The sequence below is a fragment of the Brienomyrus brachyistius genome, chromosome 25, assembly GCF_023856365.1.
Source record: "Brienomyrus brachyistius isolate T26 chromosome 25, BBRACH_0.4, whole genome shotgun sequence".
NCBI lineage: Eukaryota > Metazoa > Chordata > Actinopteri > Osteoglossiformes > Mormyridae > Brienomyrus > Brienomyrus brachyistius.
The window spans coordinates 8,692,209-8,714,746 of NC_064557.1; the positions used below are offsets into that span (position 1 = coordinate 8,692,209).

Genomic DNA, 22,538 nt, shown 5'->3' on the forward strand with positions numbered 1-22,538 from the left:
ATGATGTAAATTTCTACAGTGTGAAGCTCAGAGCATATAGTTTCTGTGGAGACTGTGTGTCAGAGGTGCTGATTCAGTTCTGTGGTCATTTTGTAGGCCGAGACAAACGCCAGCAAACTGCGTTTAGCATCGACTTTAGGTTTCCCTCCGAGTTTAACATCACCTGATCATCTGCTCAGAAAAACACTTCAAACAAAGGCCATTTTCAGAACTGAACATCCTTAATAATCATCCAAATTGAAGCAGTATACCCATTTTACATTTCTGCCAGACTTTAATAAGTGCACAAAAATTTAAATAAGGTCACATGACCTCGGAGGTGTAGCTGAGGTCAGAGGTCACAGTGGGCTGTATTTGACCTTTGTGTAAACACCAAGCAGTCGTCGTCCATCACTTCTGGCCTGCCCCTGTGACACAGTATCAGAGATCAATAAGACATTTATGATGCATGATATCATGTGACTTTGTCATCGAATGTAAAGGGATAGTCAGTGGCAGCCAATCAGGCAGTGAAGTAACTGTTTCCTATATGCACAAGTAGGAAGGTCCTGTCCCTCCTCCACAGTCTAATAAACGGATTACTTACCTCAGTCATGAACCTCATTGTCATTCCCAGAATGTGACAATGTATCAATATCAAATGAAACTTACTTAACATCTTAACAATTGTTTTCTGAAGGAACAATTGATATAGTACGAAAAGAGCAGAGCTACTTACCTCTTCATCATTATATCTCGTGATTCTTTCTTTATCTGTGGTCCGTTTTAACCCTACAGAAAAATATCAAATATCAGGTCAAGGTCAAACAAGACAGACAATGAAACATCCAAAGGAGTCTCTACAGCAGGTCAGGAATAAACAGCGTAGAGCATCTCAGCAATACCCCAGGCTCTCAGACCTGAACATGCAGGTCGTCTCTGGTGACCCAGGGGACTCACCCTGTCTTTTCCCCAGCCAGTAGGCACAGAGAGAGAGAGGAGCACAGAGCAGAACAGCCACAGTCACACTGAGCACCGGCACCCAGCTCTGGGTCATCCCTGCTGCAGAACCGCTGGGGGTCCTTATGGTGCCATTGGAATCGCCTATATCAGGGACAGTGGGACATTTTCATGGTCATATTCGCTTTGCTGCTGCTTACAGAGACGGTTAACATAACTATTCAGGCTCCTTCCAGTACAGGTCATGGTGGTGAACTGGAGCCAATTGGAGAAAACACAGGGTAGGATGGCAGAATATCTCAGAACGTACTTTAATCTTTAAAAATATACATATTCATATAAATATATAATCTGACGTATTTGACAAAGCCTAACTCATCATAGCACCTATGATTAGTGGCATTTCATTTTTGAGAAATTTAAGAAATTTTGAGAAGTAAAAATTTTTCGTTTATTTTTTTTTTTGAAAATTATAGATTGATAGAACAACATAACTGACGTGTGTAAAAAACTATTAGTCATTCCTTAATTTAAATTCTATAAGATTAAGGGATTTTTTTTACTTTTCCGTCTTGTGGATAATAGACACTGATTAACAAAATAATTTGAAATAACTCAATTTTCATACTTTTTCTACCATCTTTCAAACTTGATCTTCTGCCTCCCTGTAGACCCACTTGTATTATTAGACTGAAAATATTTGAAATATTGAAGCAGCGAACCAATCTGGGCTTTAAAAGGGAGAGTAGTTTAAATTAATGCATATTTCAGCTGTGAAAAATAAGAATGAAGTTAATTTTGTACTTCTTGGAAAGCAATGTTTAAACTTTATGATTATTTGAATTGGAAGGACTGAGAAGTTAACAGGTAAAATTCTTTTATTTTCATCGGAAATGGTAAGATTGAGAATGTAACAAAACTCCTTAGGTTTCATTCAGTTTTTAATTTTTGTTTGTATGTAATTAATGTATTTAAATTTTTGTTACAAGAATAACATTTATGTGGACGCGTTCATACAAGCATCCATCTCCCAGCCATTTATTCTGAGCAGAGTCACAGGGTCGACTTGCTAAAATCAAATATAAATCCTGTTTTTTATATCAACTGAGAACATTAGTGTCGCAATAATTGGATTTTTCTTTTATATTTTATGTTACGACTTAGTCATGATACAGACAAATTGGATACTTATGGTAGATTCTCTTTCATATGTTTTCTTGTATGAAAAAATCAAATGATATTATGAAATAATTATAATTCATTGTTGCAATAATTTAACATCTTGCCTGTTGCATTAAACTAGAGTAGGAAGGTAAACTCATGCAAAGGATTATCTGACAGGAATAGAGCTGCACTCTTACCTGCAATCAAAAGCCTAATGGTTATATTTCCAAAGCGATTTGCATCTTCATCGAAGGTTTCTCCATCCTGTCCAGTGAAATGTTTGAGATATTTTGTGGAACAGAAGTAAAGTCCCTGTTCAGACTCTGTGATGTTTTTAATTGACAGACTAAATGAAGCTGACAAGTCATTCCACGCAAAACTGTATTGAGGAAGAGGATTGAGCAGTAATCCGTAGCCAGACATAATCAGTGGTGGCTGGTTCTCATGAGAGCATTTTCTGTACCAGATGGTATCAAGGTCATATTTGACATCACAGTGCAGGGTAATATTGTCCCCTAGTTGCACGACCCTCAGCACAGCCTCCTCAGACCTTCTCTCCTGAGAGGAGCAGCCCAAACCTGAGGGAGAATCACACTGTGAGAAGGAGCAGCAGCGATTCAGCATGATTGTCTAAGATCAGACCAACTACCACCATGGTAATTCACTGAGGCACACAACTCCTCTACTACACACATAAAAATATTACTTGTTGCGCTACGGTCTACTGCTGGTCTGGAAATAATGATCCAGTTCTCCTACAGTAATCAGACGCTCACCGAGCAGAACGATCAGAGAGATGCACATCGTGTCCATGACTGACTGTGTCGTCTAGTGGTCGGGACTATAGATGGTTTCCTTTGTGATGGGCGGCCACTAGTTTTAATGTACAAAGACAGAGGTGGCACCAACTGTCACAGCAGTGTGAGATAAAAAATGAAAGGCATGTCTCTGACAAGTATAGGAACGTAAATGAACTTAAGCCTAATGTCCTGCGCTGGTGGAACAGAGGACATGGGAGCGGACATCAGGCCAACTAAAAGGGAGTTTATTAAAGAAACAGAACAGGTAAAGAAATGGGATCATGGAGGATCAAATGGGGTACAGGCGCAGGTAACAAGGGCAACAGGACTTCAGTGATGGAACAGGGGATCACTAGACTGATAAGAACTTAAATAGAAGAGTAACAAGGGAACAGACAGGAGGCAGCTGGGGGAGCGGGAGGTGAGGTTTGTTAGAGTCATGCCAGGCAGGAGACATGGCAGGACGTGAGAAATTAATGTTTTTTTTCTGAATATCAGATATCTAAATCTGTTAGGGGTATGAATAACTCTGTGCTTAACTGTAGGTACTGAAAACTGATATTTAGGAAGTCAAGACAGACTTCAGTATCATCATTTATTCTGTAAATAACTTTCAAGTCATTGGTAAATATTTTCATGGTTGCTATTTTTATATTAATTTGGCTGTTTGCATTGTGTTTGACAACCCAAGTACGCTGTGTAGGTTGTGAAAAACGAAACTGTCCTCTGCTGAGTCTGTGAACCATAAGATGTGATTACTGGTGTGGGAAGTGGCTGAAGGAGGCCTGTGGGATTTGGAGTATCTGCCCAATGTTGAGCGCAGACCCGCAGGCAAGCGTTGAACTCTTCTTCCTGATAGATGCATCATTCATTACCATGTCCGGTGATGAGTGAGGCACGAGAGATGTGCGCGGTTCTGGCAGGCTTCTCTCATCTTAGCAGTTTGGCCAACATCACTATAAACTGCCATGTGCAACTGGAAATGCTCAAGCCATAGATACTGACGCTCCCATTGGACGTGATAATGCTGTAAACGCCTCAGTTTTATGGGAGAACTCAGAGTTACGTTAGAAGCAGAGGCCATTCCCTCTCATGCTGGCGCTAGCTGGCCGCACAGTTGGCACCTGCATATCTGGCATCAAACGCTTCCTTGATTTATTTATTTGGCCAACAGTTTTCCTTGTTTTCTTAAGGAAAAACATTTAAAACTGATTACAGCTTTTGACTGTATTTAAGTTAATTTTGATGGTCTCAAATTCATGTTGATTAACATACAGAATAGTCGGTGTTTCATAAAACAAGGAACAGGCCGCAACGCTAAGTGGCAGTTGATGTGCGGGTAGCCAGCTTACTGAGAGTCACAGAGATTTTCTAAACTGGCAAGTGCAGCACGAACTGCTTTTTCATGCTTCGTATTCATCTTTTCTGTGCTGGTGTTGACTGGAAACTATCTCTCTGTCTCGCTCGCTCCATAAAGCCCCCCCCCCCACCCCCCGCCATCCTGACTTCACCATGGACCCCGCACCCAGTGTGTAATGTGAATGTAGGAAGGGGCAGTTCTGGGTCTGTGGTCCGATCATCATCGCCGGTTGCTTCTCTGAAGATGTTCCACTGGAATGAGAGCATCAGCACGTCGTCGCTCCCCTGCAGCAGGTTCCTGGTGTCAGTGACGCAATGCTGGTTCTACAAAGACACAACTAAGGAGCAGCAGTTTATCTCATGCAAACAAACATGCGTTTCCATGCCTTTATACCATTCATTCAAGACATCTGAAAAAAACAAAACTGACCGACTGACTTGGTGTTTGCATGACCTTCACCTTTCCAGTAAGATTACAGCCATTTCACATTCACCCAAATCATCTCTTCACAACTTGAGTGTGATACTTGATCAGTCGTTGAGTTTTGAATGTTAAATTAGGTCCTTCATGCATGCTTTTTTCATTTAAGGGCTGTCTAATTTGAGATTGATGGTCTCTTCTGAAGAGTTACAGTAGAAATCTTAGTTCATGTTTTTATTTAATCTACGTAGCTCCCTTCTACGGGAGCTACGATGGTGCATAATTGCTCTTTCCCCAGACTCACACCTGGAGGAGGTGATGGCTATAATGGATGTCCTTAGGGTCATCTGGAAAGCAATGAGTGAACTAAGTGTCTGTCGGCTCTCTGTCACTTCTCACGAGGCAACCCACCCCCTGGCCATTGCTTGGGATCAAACAGCAGGGTGCTTCCCCGGGACTAGTGGCGGTCTCTCACTCTGCTCACTGCAGATGCCAACACTAGCCCAGGCTCGGCAGTAGCCGTTGGCACCCGCATCATCTACTTCCGGTTGTTTCCAACCCTGCAGCTGACTTCCCGGACCCCGCCAGCCCCAAGAGGGTGGACCCAGAAGACACCCTACTGGAGGACTTGGATTGCGACCCTCTGGGTCCAAAACTCAGGCCGTTCCTGTCCCATGTCGCAGGGTGGCCACTGGTGTCTGCGGGGGTCCAAGGTAGAGGGGGAAGCCGGGTTTCTGTCTCCCAGAGGGGGAGATGGGGACACGTCATCTATGTTGACTGTCTTTGTCCTTGTCCCTGTTCCCACTTCCATCTCTGCTCTCATCCTATAGGTCCCTTGTCATCCTCCTGCTCTGGCCCTGCTGTCCCTTCAGCGCCGCCTGGTCCCACCAACCCCACGGTGCCACCCCATGTCACTGGCCCTCTGAAGTCAGTGGTCCACATTCCAGGGTCCAGTGGACCCCCCTGCCCAACCTCATTCCCATTTGTTTTGTCCTGTTTTTGGTTCCATAGCCCTGTCCTGGTTTTGTTTTGTCCCGTTTTTGGTTCCATAGCCCTGTCCTGGTTTTGTTTTGTCCCATTTTTGGTTCCATAGCCCTGTCCTGGTTTTGTTTTGTCCCGTTTTTGGTTCCATAGCCCTGTCCTGGTTTTGTTTTGTCCCGTTTTTGGTTCCATAGCCCTGTCCTGGTTTTGTTTTGTCCCGTTTTTGGTTCCATAGCCCTGTCCTGGTTTTGTTTTGTCCCGTTTTTGGTTCCATAGCCCTGTCCTGGTTTTGTTTTGTCCCGTTTTTGATTCCATAGCCCTGTCCTGGTTTTGTTTTGTCCCGTTTTTGGTTCCATAGCCCTGTCCTGGTTTTGTTTTGTCCCGTTTTTGATTCCATAGCCCTGTCCTGGTTTTGTTTTGTCCCGTTTTTGGTTCCATAGCCCTGTCCTGGTTTTGTTTTGTCCCGTTTTTGGTTCCATAGCCCTGTCCTGGTTTTGTTTTGTCCCGTTTTTGATTCCATAGCCCTGTCCTGGTTTTGTTTTGTCCCGTTTTTGGTTCCATAGCCCTGTCCTGGTTTTGTTTTGTCCTGCTCTGTGCTCATTGGGACTCTCTCCTATGTCTCTGTCCCTGCCTCGCTTTTCCCTCTGTCTGTCCGCCCTGTTTTGTAGTGTGTTCTATCTGTGGTCCCTCGATTCCTTGGCCGTCCTTTTGTCTACTCTGTCGTGCTTGGAATCTGGTCCCGTGTTCTTGGTCTTGTCCTGTTAGGGTCTGTTTGCTTTGTGTGTCTACCCTGCTGTCTGGCTCTATTGTCCCGGCCCTGGTGTGGTACTGTAAGTTCATCCCATCTTGTCCTGTCCAGTTTCTCTGCCCTGCCTTGTCCTGTCCTGTCCGGTGTTCTGACCCCATCTGTCTTCACTGTTGTGTGACCCTTGGTCCACTCACCCTTTGTGCCCAGAGGGCATATTTTGAGGGTGGGGGTACTGTCATGTCCTGCGCTGCCAGACCCTCCTGTCTCTTCCGTAGCATGACTCTAAAAAGCCACGCCTGGTGCTTGTTAGTCTCACAAGGAGAGAAAATGCAAACAGAGTGTGAAATCTGTCATGCACCACCAGGGGGCGATCAGCACCATGCAGGCGAGCGGTAACTATGGTTTCCTCATGGTCAGCTGCAAGAGTGGTAGCAGGACATGGCTGTGGAAAAGGCCTGGCGGGGGGGGGAAGGCTCAGTGTGCTGCTTCTGCTCTCTGTGCCCCTAAAAGTAGACAGACTGGGAGACGACTGTCCAGAGGGCACACCCCCTCCTGACAACCACAGCCTGTTTATATCCCCCTGTATTCCCTAAGTAAATCTCCCCCCTCCCCGGGTATCTGCCTGCACCCTCGTCCCCTGAGTTAGTTGCAGAATTACTTACTCAGAAGATAACTTGATACTCCTATAATTTTATTATGACACAGAAACCATTGATTCATCTATATGAACAGCATATTTACATTTGAACTATAAAGTGTCATTCTGAGTAAATCATAATGACAAACCTTATTAACTGAAGATATGAAGTAACTTTTCATTCTGAATGTTTTATTAATTTGCAAAGCAAATCAGTAAAAATCAACAAGCTCTAGGAATAAATGCAAAGGCTGGCAACTTGGAATTTCAAAACTTATTTTATATTGCATAAATGAGATTCTTTCTAAAGATCACGCAGGGGGTCTCGGTACCAATTCTGTGTGCTCATCACACCCGACCCCTGTAGACTTCGGAGTAGGTACAGGAATCACTGTTCTGATCAGGCTTTTTCCTGGACGGCCTGGGTCCTTTACGGATCTTCAGTGTGGCATAGTTCAGCTGTCCCTCCTCCTCCTGTTGATAAAAACAATTTATAAATATTTTTGGATGTAGGAATAGTGACATTCTGTTATTGTCACAATGTATCACATGGTGGTGCAGTGGTTAGCACTGTTGCCTCACACCTCTGGGACCCGGGTTCGAGTCTCCGCCCGCGTCACATGTGTGTGGAGTTTGCATGTTCTCCCCATGTCGTTGTGGAGTTTCTTCCGGGTACTCCGGTTTCCCCCCACAGTCCAAAAACATGCTGAGGCTAATTGGAGTTGCTAAATTGCCCATGGATGTGCATGTGTTAGTGAATGGTGTGTGAGTGTGCCCTGTGATGGGCTGGCCCCCCATCCTGGGTTGTTCCCTGGCTCGTGCCCATTGCTTCCGGGATAGGCTCCGGACCCCCCCGCGACCCAGTAGGATAAGCGGTTTTGACGATGGATGGATGGATGTATCACATGAAGCACATTTATATTTTAGGACATAATTTCGAGAATTTAGAGAACAATTAATATAGTAAAAAAAAGGCTCAAGCTACAAAGCTGAACTACTTACCTCTTCATCATTAAATCTTGTAATTCTTTGTTTTGCTGTGGCCTGTTTTAAACCTACAAAAAAAACCAAATGTTAGGTCAAGATCAGCAAAGACGGACAATGTTACATCCAAAGGAGTCTCTACAGCAGGTCAGGAATAAACAGCGTAGAGCATCTCAGCAATACCCCAGGCTCTCAGACCTGAACATGCAGGTCATCTCTGGTGACCCAGGGGACTCACCCTGTCTTTTTCCCAGCCAGTAGGTACCGAGAGAGAGAGGAGCACAGAGCAGAACAGCCACCGTCACACTGAGCACCGGCACCCAGCTCTGGGTCATCCCTGCTGCAGAACCGCTGGGGGTCCTTATGGTGCCATTGGAATCGTCTATATCAGGGACAGTGGGACATTTTCATGGTCATATTCACTGTGCTGTTGCTTACAGAGACGGTTAACATAACTATTCAGGCTCCTTCCAGTACAGGTCATGGTGTTGAACTGGAACCTAATACAGGCAACATAGACTGGAGATTCCATAGTTAGGTTGTCAAAATTTTACGGGACGTAAAGATTGAAATATGGATTAAATGTATTCATATAAATATAAAATCTGAAAATCTGACCTATATGACAATGCCTAATACAGTATGTCAGACTCTGTGAGAAAAATACATTTTTAGAAATGTAGATATATAATAGAGAGGGAAAATGATAAAAAAAAAAGCTTTTTCTTGGGAGGGAATAATAGAAAGGGATTAACAAAATAATTTTTAAAGACCTTTCATGCTTCTTGTGACAGAATTATAAAGCTTTCATCTCTCGAACTTGCACCTTCTGCCAATGTTAATCTCATTTTTTTTTTCAAAACAGTTTCACTTACATATAAGCAAATATACTTGCGTAAATTATTCCAATATTAGTAATCTTTTTAAAAATTGCTCATGATCAAGGGAAAATCAAAAAACCTGGAATTATGCAAACTGATTAACAAAATCATTTTAAAAGACCTCGGTTTCATTCTTTTATGACAGAATTATAAAGCTTTCGTCTTTGAAACTTGCACCTTCTGCCTGCCTGACGACCCAGGAACGTTTTTGCCTTGATAATCTTTCAAATACTGAAACACTGAGCCAGTCTGGGGTCTTTACAGTTTAAAGGCAAAACAGCTTAAAACACTGGATATTTCAGCTAGGAAAGGTAACTCTAAGGAGAGATAAGTCAACGAAAAATTTCACACGTCTTGGAAAGCCACTTTAAATATAGTGATCCCTCAGAATTTTGCAAATAAATAGGCAAACGTATTATATTTTGAGAATTTAGCAAATAAATCCTGGAATCCTTTTATATCATATTATACATATTCATGTGCAATTAATAGTAAGAGTATTTAAGGTTCAGACATTTAAGGTTGTCCATTCATTCATAAATGTAATCATGTGCAAGAAAAATTGAATTGAATTGAATTGAATTGAATTGAATTGAACTCATCCCAAGCAGGATCACGGGGTGGACTTATTCAATTAAATGTAATGTCTGTTTTTGAATTGAGAGCATTGCTGTCATAAAAACTGGATTTTTTTTTAAAGATTACAATAGGATTTATGTAGGGCAATGATAACAACAAATTGGATATTTAAGGTAAATAATGTTTAGTGTGATTTCTTGTAATCAAAAATAATACAATAAGACAATAACTAGAAATCATTGTTCCAGAAATTTCAAATCTTGCCTGATACATTAAACTAGATTAGGAAGCTAAACACATGCAAAGGATTATCTGACAGGATTATACCTGCACCCTTACCTGCAGTCAGAAGTCTAGTGGTCATATTTCCAAAACGGTAGTGATCTTCTGTAGACATGCGTTCTCTGGATCCAGTGAAATCTTGATATTTTGTGGAACAGTAGTAAAGTCCCTGGTCAGACTCTGTGACGTTATGAATTGACAGACTATATGACTTTGATGAGGAGTCCCACACAAAAGTGTATTGAGAATGAGGATTGCGCATTAATTCCACACTAGACATGCTCAATGGAGGCTGGTTCTCATGAGAACATTGTCTGTACCAGAAGGTATCACGCTCATGTTTGACATCACAATGCAGGGTAATATTCTCCCCTAGTTGCACGACCCTCAGCACAGCCTCCTCAGACCTTCTCTCCTGAGAGGAGCAGCCCAAACCTGAGGAAGAAACACACTGTGAGAAGGAGCAGCAGTGATTCAGCATGACTGTCTAAGATCAGACCAACCACTACCATGGTAATTCAGTAAGACCCACAACTCCTTTATGATAAATATAAATAAATTACTTGTTGCGCTACGGTCTACTGCTGGTCTGGAACAATGATCTGATTAATCAGTAATCAGACACTCACCGAGCAGAACGATCAGAGAGATGCACGTCGTGTCCATGACTGACTGTGTCGTCTAGTGGTCGTGTCTACAGACCGTTTCCTTTGCGATGGGCGGTCACTACATGTGTAGTACAAGGATGGAGGTGGCACCAACTGTCACAGCAGTGTCCTAAAATAGTTGCATGTTTGGGAGAAGTAAACAAACTTTTTCCGAATATCAACATTCTGAATGTTTATACTTTCAATTAGTTTAAACTTTGTGCCTTAATTTTTTTTTTAAAGTACAAGTTCAGTTGTTTCGCACTTGATTTATGTTTAGAGAACTTGTAAATCAATCATGAAAGTTTTTATGGAGTAGCACTTATGTAAAAATCAGTGGTATTTATCTCAGTTACACCATTTGCAATTAAACATGGAATGTGTTTGACAAACCAAGCACACTTGTTAGGTTGTGTAACACAAGAATATCCAGAATTGAATCTGTGAGCCAGCTGTCATCCATAGAAAATGAGGGATACAGAGTAGTAGATGGAGCTGATCTTAATGCATGCAAACATATGTGTGTTCATTTTTACCATCGATTCTGCAAAAAAAAAAAAACACCTGAAAGAGACAGAATTGAGCGACTGGCGGTTCCAGCAGAGAGTCCTGCATCGCTTGGGGTCGTTGCCTAACTTTCAGGCTGTAGCCGTTTGGCCTTCAGAGGCATATGGCTCAGACACATGAAGAAAAAAACTATATTAATTATTGATTGATTTATAATTCGGCCCTAAATACTCCTAAAGACTGTGAGCTGAGGGTATCCTTTGTCTTTCTCCAAGCATAAACCCCCCCAGATGTGGGATAAAGACTGACAGACGACCCATCAGACCACACAGTTTTTGCATTTCTCACTGGTCCAGGTTTTGTATACCTTAAACAAAGTTTGGTGACTTCATACTGTATGCTGGTTTTGGCTACAAGTGTGTTTCTGAATGGGAACTGTGGTCATCACTGACACCCCGGAACTGAATTTACAGTACAGCTGCTTTCAGGGTTTCCATCCAATTTTCCATCACTTTGCAGAACAATGACGATCTGCACTGAAAAAGTCCAAATCAGCGTTATTTTTACCATAAGACAAAAGGAAAGTTTTATTGCTTAATAATCATCCAAATAAAGCTGTGCCCTGCATTTCCAAATCAACCAGAGTTCAATACATGAAAAATAAGTTAATCAATTAATAAAATAGGGGCGGCATGGTGGTGCAGTGGTTAGCACTGTTGCCTCACACCTCTGGGACCCGGGTTCGAGTCTCCGCCTGCGTCACATGTGTGTGGAGTTTGCATGTTCTCCCCATGTCGTTGTGGAGTTTCCTCCAGGTACTCCGGTTTCCCCCCACAGTCCAAAGACATGCTGAGGCTAATTGGAGTTGCTAAATTGCCCGTAGGTGTGCATGCGTGAGTGAATGGTGTGTGAGTGTGCCCTGTGATGGGCTGGCCCCTCATCCTGGGTTGTTCCCTGGCTCGTGCCCATTGCTTCCGGGATAGGCTCCGGACCCCCCGCGACCCAGTAGGATAAGCGGTTTGGAAAATGGATGGATGGATGGAATTAATAAAATAAGAATTGAATGCGAAACTTTGATCTCTTTTGTGTCAAAGTCATGTGGGGGTGTGTGGTTTAGGTGTGCAAGCAAGTCTTGAAGGGTGGGGTTTTCTGGATCACATGACTTGCTGAGGTCAGAGGTCACAGTGGGCTGTATTTGACATTTCTGCAAATGCCAAGCCGTTGTCCTCCATCACTCAGTGATGCTCCAGATGACTAAGACTGTGTATTTCCCAGAGTAGTGAAGGTAGAGCAGAACACAAGCTGCAGTCACGGTCATCAGCAGGATCAAGAGCTAAACATCTAGGCCGTCTTGCGGGAAGGCAGGAGAAGAACATTAACAGTGATCTGTGCTTTAGCACACAAACCCCATCACGACATGGTGATGGGAATCACTGGGGGGCCGCTGTTGAGCTAGAGAGGTAGGATTGAGCTGCACGTGGACGCTGGTATGAGACTCTATGGCGTGAAGTTGACGACGTCTCAGTGAAACTCCAGGTTCCTACAAATGGCTTCCCTCCCTTTTAAAGACGAATAGATTAAAAGCTCGGTATTCAAGAAAAGATTTTGTGTATGATTGTGGCTAATTACCAAGCACACAAACAAATGAAAGAAGCACCAAATTTACCGCAATGGACCCTGAATATTCTAATCAAATCTACAATAAGGTCTAAGCAAATGTGGAAAGACGTTGAGTATTTAGACATAACACACTTCTGGGAGCTCTGTACCTTCTAATTGCTTTATATGCACAGTTATATTTAATCACTAAAAGGCTTTTTTTCTGTGCTGAAGTGACATTTTCCAGAACTCTTCACAGTTTGCATTACCGACATGCAGGTGGGCGTGAGAGTCAGTCGCACCTTCACACTGCAATAAACCACAGAGACACTTTGTACGCATCTCAAAATAAACACGGGCTACCAAAGAGCCGCAGACATTCTCAGCTGACAAGCGCACTATGGCAAACATAACATCGTAACTTAAAAACACTAACTGCAGGGAGCTGTACAAGATGTAGCGTTTTGTATGAAGTATGTTTATGAAGTATGTGTTCCAATGCAGAATAACACCATTTCACTCCTTTTCATTCACTATAATGCACTGCAGTAAACGTTTTAGGAATGAAGGGATAATGTATAAAAGTATATATACATTTATGCATATATTACATTCATTTCCAAAACAAAAGAAACATGAACGTAGCAGTGCTAGTTTCACTCTATTCTCTATTCTCACCCACATCATGTCTAATGCTCTCCCGGGTGATACATCAGTGAAGGTCAGTGTTGGTCGCCTGTCCGTGGGCCCTTGAGCGAGGCCCTTAACCCCCAGCTCCGGCTGCCCTTCACTGCCAAGCTTGTTCTCACCTAGATGTGATGTATATCATGTAGATCAAGATGGGGCAGGTGAAAGGGGAATTTGCCCATTGGGATCAATAATGTGTCATTATTATTACAGTAGAGAAAATGCAAATAGATTGTCAAATCTGTCATGCACCACCAGGGGGCGATCAGCACCATGCAGGCGAAAGGTAACTATGGTTTCATCACGATTGGCTGCAAGAGTGCTAGCAGGACATGGCTGTGGAAAAGGCCTGGGGGGGGGAAGGCTCAGCGTGCTGCTTATGCTCTCTGTGCCCCCAAACGTAGACATACTGGGAGACGACTGTCCAGAGGGACACCCCCTCCTGACAACCACAGCCTGTTTATATCCCCTTGTATTCCCTGAATAAATCTCCCCCCTCCCCGAGTATCTGCCTGCACCCTCGTCCCCTGAGTTAGTTGCAGAATTACTTACTCAGAGGATAACTTGACACTCCTATAATTTTATTATGACACAGAAAACATTGAATCATCTATATGAACAGCATATTTACATTTGAACTATAAAGTGTCATTCTGAGTAAATCATAATGACAAACCTTATTAACCGAAGATATGAAGTAACTTTTCATTCTGAACATTTTATTAATTTACAAAGCAAATTAGTAACGTCAAAAAGCTCTAGGAATAAATGCAAAGGCTGGAAATGTGGAATTTCAAAACTCATTTTATATTGCATAAATGATATTATTTCTAAAGATCACGCAGGGGGTCTCGGTACCAAGTCTGTGTGCTCATCACACCCGACCCCTGTAGACTTCGGAGTAGGTACAGGAATCACTCTTCTGATCAGGCTTTGTCCTGGACGGCCTGGGTCCTTTACGGATCTTCAGTGTGGCATAGTTCAGCTGCCCCTCCTCCTCCTGTGGATAAAAACAATTTATAAATATTTTTTATATTTTTGATTTAGGAATAACATCATTCTCTTATTTGTCACAATAGGTCACATATTTACCATTTTATCACATAAACGCTGAATTGGTATATTAGGAAAAGAATTTGTCTATAAAGTTGAATTACTTACCTCTTCATCGTTAAATCTTGTAATCCTTTGTTTAGCTGTGGCCTGTTTTAACCCTTCAGAAATGACAAATATCAGGCCAAGGTCAAACAAGACAGACAATGAAACATCCAAAGGAGTCTCTACGGCAGGTCAGGAATAAACAGCGTAGAGCATCTCAGCAATACCCCAGGCTCTCAGACCTGAACATGCAGGTCGTCTCTGGTGACCCAGGGGACTCACCCTGTCTTTTCCCCAGCCAGTAGGTACCGAGAGAGAGAGGAACACAGAGCAGAACAGCCGCAGTCACACTGAGCACCAGCACCCAGCTCTGGGTCATCCCTGCTGCAGAACCGCTGGGGGTCCTTATGGTGCCATTGGAATCGTCTATATCAGGGACAGCGGGACATTTTCATGGTCATATTCGCTTTGCTGCTGCTTACAGAGACGGTTAACATAACTATTCAGGCTCCTTCCAGTACAGGTCATGGTGGTGAACTGGAGCCTAATACAGGCAACATAGACTGGAGATTCCATAGTTAGGATGTCAGAATGTCATAAGACATACTGGATATAATGTAAATACTTTAATCTTAAAAATATGCATTTATATAAATATAAAATCTGCCTTATTTGACCATGTCTAATTCATCATACTGCCCTAAGAAATGAGAAATTTTATTTCACTTGAAATTGTGGTATTTTATTTTTTTTAATGAACAGAATAGAGTAATTTTTTTTAGAAAATGATAGACTGATAAATGGAACAATATCACTGTCAAATGTAAGAAACCGTCCATCCATCCATCCATCCATCCATCCATTTTCTATAACTGTTTATCGTACCGGATGCTACAGGCACAAGGCAGGGAACAACCCAGGATGGGAGGCCAACCCATCACACTTACACACCACTCACACACACACACCATTCACTCACACACACCATTCACACACACACACTCATACACTATTCACACAAACACACTCGCACATGTAGGGTATACCTATTCTCATGGGGCCCGCTCATTTACTTCTATGGGATAAACGCTAACTATGACAACCTTAACCCCCACCCTGCCCTAACCATAACCATACAGTAACCAAGCAAAATGCAAGAGTTTTTGCATATTTTAGTTTTTTCATAGCAGTCACTGATTTTTATAAAATAGAGTTTTCCCTTATGGGGACCAGGAAACCGGAGTAGCTGGGGAGAACCAGACTACTATTTGGGGAGAACATGCAAGCCCCACACGCACGGAGCCCTGGTCACAGAAGTGTGAGGCGATAGTGCTCACCAACGTGCCACTATTCCTCCCCATGTTAGAAATTGCTATTAGACAAATATCTATGTCATTCCTTTTTTAATGCTATAAGATTAAGTTTTTTTGATTATTCTTACAAGATTTTGTGAATAATAGACACTGATAACCCTACGATGGGCTGGCCCCCCATCCTGGGTTGTTCCCTGCCTCGTGCCCATTGCTTCCGGGATAGGCTCCGGACCCCCCGCGACCCAGTAGGATAAGCGGTTTGGAAAATGGATGGATGGATAGACACTGATAACCCTACGATGGGCTGGCCCCCCATCCTTGGTTGTTCCCTGCCTCATGCCCATAGCTTCCGGGATAGGCTCCGGACCCCCCGCAACCCAGTAGGATAAGCGGCTTGGACGATGGATGGATGGATGGATGGATGGATAGACACTGATAAATAAAATAATTTGAAACTGAACTCAGTTTTCATATTTTTACTACCATCTTTCAAACTTGATCTTCTGCCTCCCTGTAGATCCACTTGTATTATTAGACTGAAAATATTTGAAATATTGAAGCAGCGAATCAATCTGGGCTTTAAAAGGGAGAGTAGTTTAAATTAATGCATATATCAGCTGTGAAAAATAAGAATGAAGTTAATTTTTTGCATGTTGGAAAGCAATGTTTAAACTTAATGATTATTTGAATTGTTGAGAAATTAACAGGTATAATTCTTTTATTTTCATCTGAAATAGCAAGATTGAGAATGTAACAAAACTCCTCAGGTTTTATTCAGTTTTTAATTTCTATTCATATTTACATTTACATTTACATTTACATTTACATTTACAGGATTTGGCAGACGCCCTTAGCCAGAGCAACTTACATAAGTGCTTTGAACTATTCATATATAATTAATACCCCGCGACCCAGTAGGATAAGCGGTTTGGAACATGGATGGATGGATGTAATTAATAATTAGTGTATTTAAATTTTTGTTACAAGAATAACATTTATGTGGACGCGTTCATACAAGCATCCATCTCCCAGCCATTTATTCTGAGCAGAGTCACGGGGTCGATTTGCTAAAATCAAATATAAATCCTGTTTTTTATATCAACTGAGAACATTAGTTGATATAAAATTGTGTCGCAATAATTGGATTTTTCTTTTATATTTTATATTAGGACTTTGACAAATTGGATATTTATGGTAGATTCTCTTTCATATGTTTTCTTATATGAAATAATCAAGTAATATTATGAAATAATTATAATTCATTGTTGCAATAATTTAACATCTGTTGCATTAAACTAGAGTAGGAAGGTAAACTCATGCAAAGGATTATCTGACAGGAATATAACTGCCCTCTTACCTGCAATCAGAAGCCTAATGGTTATATTTCCAAAGCGATTTGCATCTTCACCGGAGGTTTTTCCATCCTGTCCAGCGTAATGTTTGAGATATTTTGTGGAACAGAAGTAAAGTCCCTGTTCAGACTCTGTGATGTTTTTAATTGACAAACTAAATGAAGCTGACAAGTTATTCCACACAAAACTGTATTGAGGAAGAGGATTGAGCATAAATCCATAGCCAGACATGTTTAACAGAGGCTGGTTCTCATGAGAGCATTTTCTGTACCAGATGGTATCAAGCTCATATTTGACATCACAGTGCAGGGTAATATTGTCCCCTAGTTGCACGACCCTCAGCACAGCCTCCTCAGACTTTCTCTCCTGAGAGGAGCAGCCCAAACCTGAGGGAGAATCACACTGTGAGAAGGAGCAGCAGCGATTCATAATGACAGTCTAAAGTCAGACCAACTACCACCATGGTAATTCATTGAGGCACACAACTCCTCTACTACACACATAAAAATATTACTTGTTGCATTTCGGTCTACTGCTGGTCTGGAAATAATGATCCACTTTCTGCAGTAATCATACACTCACCGAGCAGAACGATCAGAGAGATGCACGTCGTGTCCATGACTGAGTGTGTCGTCTAGTGGTCGGATCTATAGACGGTTTCCTTTGTGATGGGCGGCCACTAGTTTTAATGTACAAAGGTGGAGGTGGCACCAACTGTCACAGCAGTGTGACTTTTAAAATATTTGCATGTCTGTGACAAATGTAGAAACTTTTACCTGAATTTGAAAATTCTGAACGTTTATGCTTTTAAATTCGTTTGAACTTTGTGCCTTAATTTTTTTTTTAAGTAAAAGTTCACTTGTTTCACATTTCATTTATGTTTAGAGAACTTGTAAGTCAACCGTGAATGTTTTTATGGAGTAGCTCTTATGTAAAGATCAATGGTATGTTTCTTAATTAGATTAGATATAAAATTAAACGCGTGTCTGTGACAAGTGTAGGAACTTTTGTCTGAACATTAGAAGTCTCAACTCTTATTCCATTAAATGAGCTTTTTAAATCTATGTACTAAAGACCAACATTTTGTAAGTCAAAGCAGATTTCAGTGCCATGATTTATTCTGAATTCTGATTGGTTAGTCCTACCTCCTCTAGTTGCTCGGCCCCACCACCTCTAAAATCAGATTATTTATGTCTCTGAATCAATCATTTTTCCTTCTGCCCTGTAAACATTTTTGTGTTAGCAAAACTCCTATGAGCTGCTAGGACTGATTGCGCTGATATGTAATTCTGTTGTTTACATTAACAATGACACTCCTTTCCCCGCAGAGCAGTTTGAGTGGCACACAGACTACAGTGGGCCCAGTCCGCTGGGGACTCTGATCTCTATGCAGCTCACAACAAGCCACTGAAAACACTCCATGATGGTTGGGGAAGGTGCTACAGGGTGGTGTTCATTGAGGCAGGACATTCTTCAGCACCAGTATGACAGGGGAAGGTATTGATGCACCGTCCAATAGCCACTAGGCTATGGAGGTGTTGAAGGTGTCTGTCAGAACCTCAGCCAGCTGGTCTACACAGTTTCTGAGTGTCAGACCTGGAACGCTGTCAGATCTGAGGGATTTCTATGGGATGACTCTAGAGAATAACTTCTTCGACATTTGTTGGGGACAGGCAGAGTACTTGGTCATTCAAGGAAATGCACCATGTTCAGATCAGAATGTGTTCAGTGCGTCAGTGAGGGAGGCATCAGTGTCACAAGTGTTTGGTGTGGGTCTGTAGTCTGTGATGGTCTGGAGGACCTGCCACATGCACCGTATGTCTCTCATGTTGCTGAAGTGACTGTTGTGATTTATTTGATCACGCTCACACTTCGCTCGTCTGATGTCTCAGGACCGGTCGGCTCTTGCCTTCCTGAGCGCTGCCTTGCCTCCTGCTCTGAATACAGCATCTCAGGTTTTCAGTATTTTGTTAACTTCTGCTGTAAACCAAGGCTTCTGGTTGTAAAGTGTGGTGATTGTTTTCGTGACTGTGACACCCTCAGTGCACATGTTGATGTAGCCAGTCACTGTGGCTGCAGACTCTTTGAGGTCTGTGGTCTGGTCCTCATTGGCAGCCGCTTGTCTGGAAATGATCTAGTCTGTGTGGGGGGAGCGACAGCATCAGGATATAATCGCTCACCTGCAGCAGGTCCCGGGCCTCACTGACAGAGCACTCCCTCTAAGAAGACACAACTAATGAACGACACCTTTTCATGTGTGTGACAAAATTTATGTAACAACATCACATCTTGATGAAATGTAGCAAATGTTTCGGCGCAGGCGGGAAAATAGATGACAAAAGGGGGTTTATTAAAGAGACAACATATGGTAACATGAGCACAGCAATTCACACAACGACCAACTGGAGGAATGAGCAAAGACAGGCGCTTAAATACACTGATAACGAGGACTAATAAAAGCTAGGTGTGAATCATCAAAAACAGCCAATCAAGAAGGGCGAAGGGCAACGAGACGCAGGTGAAATAACTAAGGAACTTATAAGACCTGAAACGAAGGAAACAGGGAAAAAATGCTTTAGGAGCAAATCAAGAAACAAGTGAAACAGAAGATAACCAAGGCAGGGACAGAGAGCCATAAACAGGACAAATTAAACAGGGACAAGCAAACTAACATGCAAGGGTTAGACAGGGAGTGAAAAGGTGGGATGGCCAGCGACACCTGCTGGCCAAATGGTGTAGAGACACAGAGGGTAGGGGCGGATGGGCACTCACCCTGACAACAAATTTTCATTCCATAATGCTGTGTTATTACATAATGCATTGTAAGACACTGTCTAACAACATGTTATGTAATATCACAGCATTACTTTATGTAATAACAAAATGTAACAAATTTGTAGCCAACATAATAAGACAATGTGTAAAGAATCATACGTGTGCATGCATTTTAAGCAGTCATTTGCAAATAACACCACACGGTGGCAGTATTGACTAACTGGTAAGTCCATCAGAGGGTTCTCCACTGCTGGGATGTTTGCATGACCCTCAGGCTGCAGCTGAAATGTGCAATTGTCATGTCCTGCCCACCATGTCTACCTAATCCTCCAATAAATGCAATGGCTAGGAATTTTAAAACTCATTTTATGTTGCATAAATGGTTTGCGGTCGTCACACTCGACCCCTGTAGACTTCGGAGTAGGTACAGGAATCACTGTTCTGATCAGGCTTTTTCCTGGACGGCCGGGGTCCTTTACGGATCTTCACTGTGGCATAGTTCAGCTGTCCCTCCTCCTCCTGTTGATAAAAACAGTTTATAAATATTTTCTGATGTAGTAATAGTGTCATTCTATTATTGTCACAATGTATTACATGGAGCACATTTCTATTTTAGCACATAATTTATGAGAGAACAATTAATATAGTAAAAAAGGGTCAGACCACAAAAGTGAACTACTTACCTCTTCATCATTAAATCTTGTAATCCTTTGTTTAGCTGTGTCCTGTTTTAATCCTACAGAAAAATATCAAATATCAGGCCACGGTGAACCAAGACAGACAATGAAAACATCCAAAGGAGTCTCTACAGCAGGTCAGGAATAAACAGCGTAGAGCATCTCAGCAATACCCCAGGCTCTCAGACCTGAACATGCAGGTCATCTCTGGTGACCCAGGGGACTCACCCTGTCTTTTCCCCAGCCGGTAGGTACCGAGAGAGAGAGGAGCACAGAGCAGAACAGCCGCAGTCACACTGAGCACCGGCACCCAGCTCTGGGTCATCCCTGCTGCAGAACCGCTGGGGGTCCTTATGGTGCCATTGGAATCATCTATATCAGGGACAGTGGGACATTTTCATGGTCATATTCGCTTTGCTGTTGCTTACAGAGACGGTTAACATAACTATTCAGGCTCCTTCCAGTACAGGTCATGGCAGTCAACCGGAACTTTTTATAGCTATCACAGGTTCGGAACAACATAGTTACAGGAGACATTGTATATAATTAAAATACCTTAGTCTTATAAATATAAAATCTGATTTAGTTGGCAATGCCTAATATGTAATGCTGTCCTACAAAATGATAGATTTCTTTTGACTGACAATTAATTGTCTTTTATTTTTTTATAAACATACATTTTCTGACATACAAATGAAATTCAAATGAATTTATTCATATATCTTATTCATCAATCTTATTCATATCTTCCAGTCACTGATCCTGAGCATGGTCACAGGGTGGATTAAATGTGAATTAAATGTGAATTAAATGTGAATTCTGAATTTAATACAAAGAGAACATTGATGTCATAATAAATGGAAAGTATATGAATTTTTACAAAATATTTACACATGACAATAAGTAGAATAATGACAAATTGGATAATCATGATAAATGCTGTTTGATATAGATGTTCATAATTACAAATTGCATGTAATAATAAGATAATAACAAGAAATAATTGTTCCAATAATTTCCTATCTTGGCTGTTGGCATTAAACTAGAGTAGGAAGGTAAACACATGCAAAGGATTATCTGACAGGATTATCCCTGCACTCTTACCTGCAATCAAAAGTTTAGTGGTCATATTTCCGAAATGGTAGGTATCATCGGTATTGATGTGTCCTTTGGATCCAGTGAAGTCTGTGAGATATTTTGTGGAACAGTAGTAAAGTCCCTGGTCAGATTCTGTGACGTTATGAATTGACAGGCTATATGAGGCTGATGAGGAGTTCCACGCGAAAACATATCGAGGAAGAGGATTGTGCGAAAATTGAAAACCTGACATTTTCAGTGGAGGTTGATTCTCATGAGAACATTGTCTGTACCAGAGGGTATCACGCTTATGTTTGACATCACAATGCAGGGTAATATTGTCCCCTAGTTGCACGACCCTCAGCACAGCCTCCTCAGACCTTCTCTCCTGAGAGGAGCAGCCCAAACCTGAGGAAGAAACACACTGTGAGAAGGAGCACCACCAATTCAACATGACAGTCAGTTGTCAGTTCAACATAATACCAACCAAACACCATAATGGTAATTCAGTAACTCCATCATGACAAATATAAAAAATTACTTGTTGCTCTAGGATCTACTGTTGGTCTGGAAAAGAAGATCTATCTTTCTATGATAACCAGACACTCACTGAGCAGAACGATCAGAGAGATGCACGTCGTGTCCATGACTGACTGTGTCGTCTAGTGGTCGGGTCTATAGACGGTTTCTTCTGCATTGGGCGGAAGCTAATTTTAATGTAACAAGATGGAGGTGGCACCAACTGCCACAGCAGCTTGAGATATAAAATGAAAGCGTATCTGTGAGAAAAGTAGGAGCTTTAATCTTGAAAATCTGAAGTCTGAATTTTTGTACTTTCAAATGAGCCTGGACTTTCTGTCCTAAAATTTCTGTCCGTTTTGAAAGCCCAAGCAGATTTTAGTTTTGCATTTTATTTACGTTTAAAGAACTTATTAATAATTTACTAACAATCAGTTGTAAATATCTTTATAGATTAGCATGTTGTGAAAAGCAATGGTATCTACTTACCTTAATTACAATCTTTGCATTTT

The 22,538-nt window shown here is 41.9% G+C and overlaps 2 protein-coding genes across 4 annotated transcripts in view; both read right to left on the reverse strand.

Annotated features, from left to right (window-relative positions):
• Window positions 1–254: 254 nt before the first annotated feature.
• The window catches only part of LOC125720411 (uncharacterized), a 74,139-nt gene continuing 51,855 nt past the window's right edge, over window positions 255–22,538 (reverse strand). Inside the window, exons 4-5 of the mRNA XM_048995819.1 lie at window positions 719–771; window positions 255–407 (exon numbers count right to left, since the gene is read on the reverse strand). Of these exons, the coding sequence (XP_048851776.1) occupies window positions 339–407; window positions 719–771 (122 nt within the window). The 3' untranslated portion in view covers window positions 255–338. The remainder of the gene's footprint in view (window positions 408–718; window positions 772–22,538) is intronic.
• The window catches only part of LOC125720409 (uncharacterized), a 35,014-nt gene continuing 19,700 nt past the window's right edge, over window positions 7,225–22,538 (reverse strand). Inside the window, exons 1-5 of one of the 3 annotated variants that reach the window (XM_048995815.1) lie at window positions 17,561–17,612; window positions 16,984–17,364; window positions 8,272–8,415; window positions 8,052–8,104; window positions 7,225–7,523 (exon numbers count right to left, since the gene is read on the reverse strand). In XM_048995815.1, the coding sequence (XP_048851772.1) occupies window positions 7,398–7,523; window positions 8,052–8,104; window positions 8,272–8,415; window positions 16,984–17,364; window positions 17,561–17,597 (741 nt within the window). In that variant the 5' untranslated portion in view covers window positions 17,598–17,612 and the 3' untranslated portion in view covers window positions 7,225–7,397. Of the gene's footprint in view, window positions 7,524–8,051; window positions 8,105–8,271; window positions 8,416–9,832; window positions 10,211–10,404; window positions 10,457–16,983; window positions 17,365–17,560; window positions 17,613–22,538 lie in introns of those variants that run through there. The other 2 variants (XM_048995816.1, XM_048995814.1) reach the window with 2 other exon arrangements.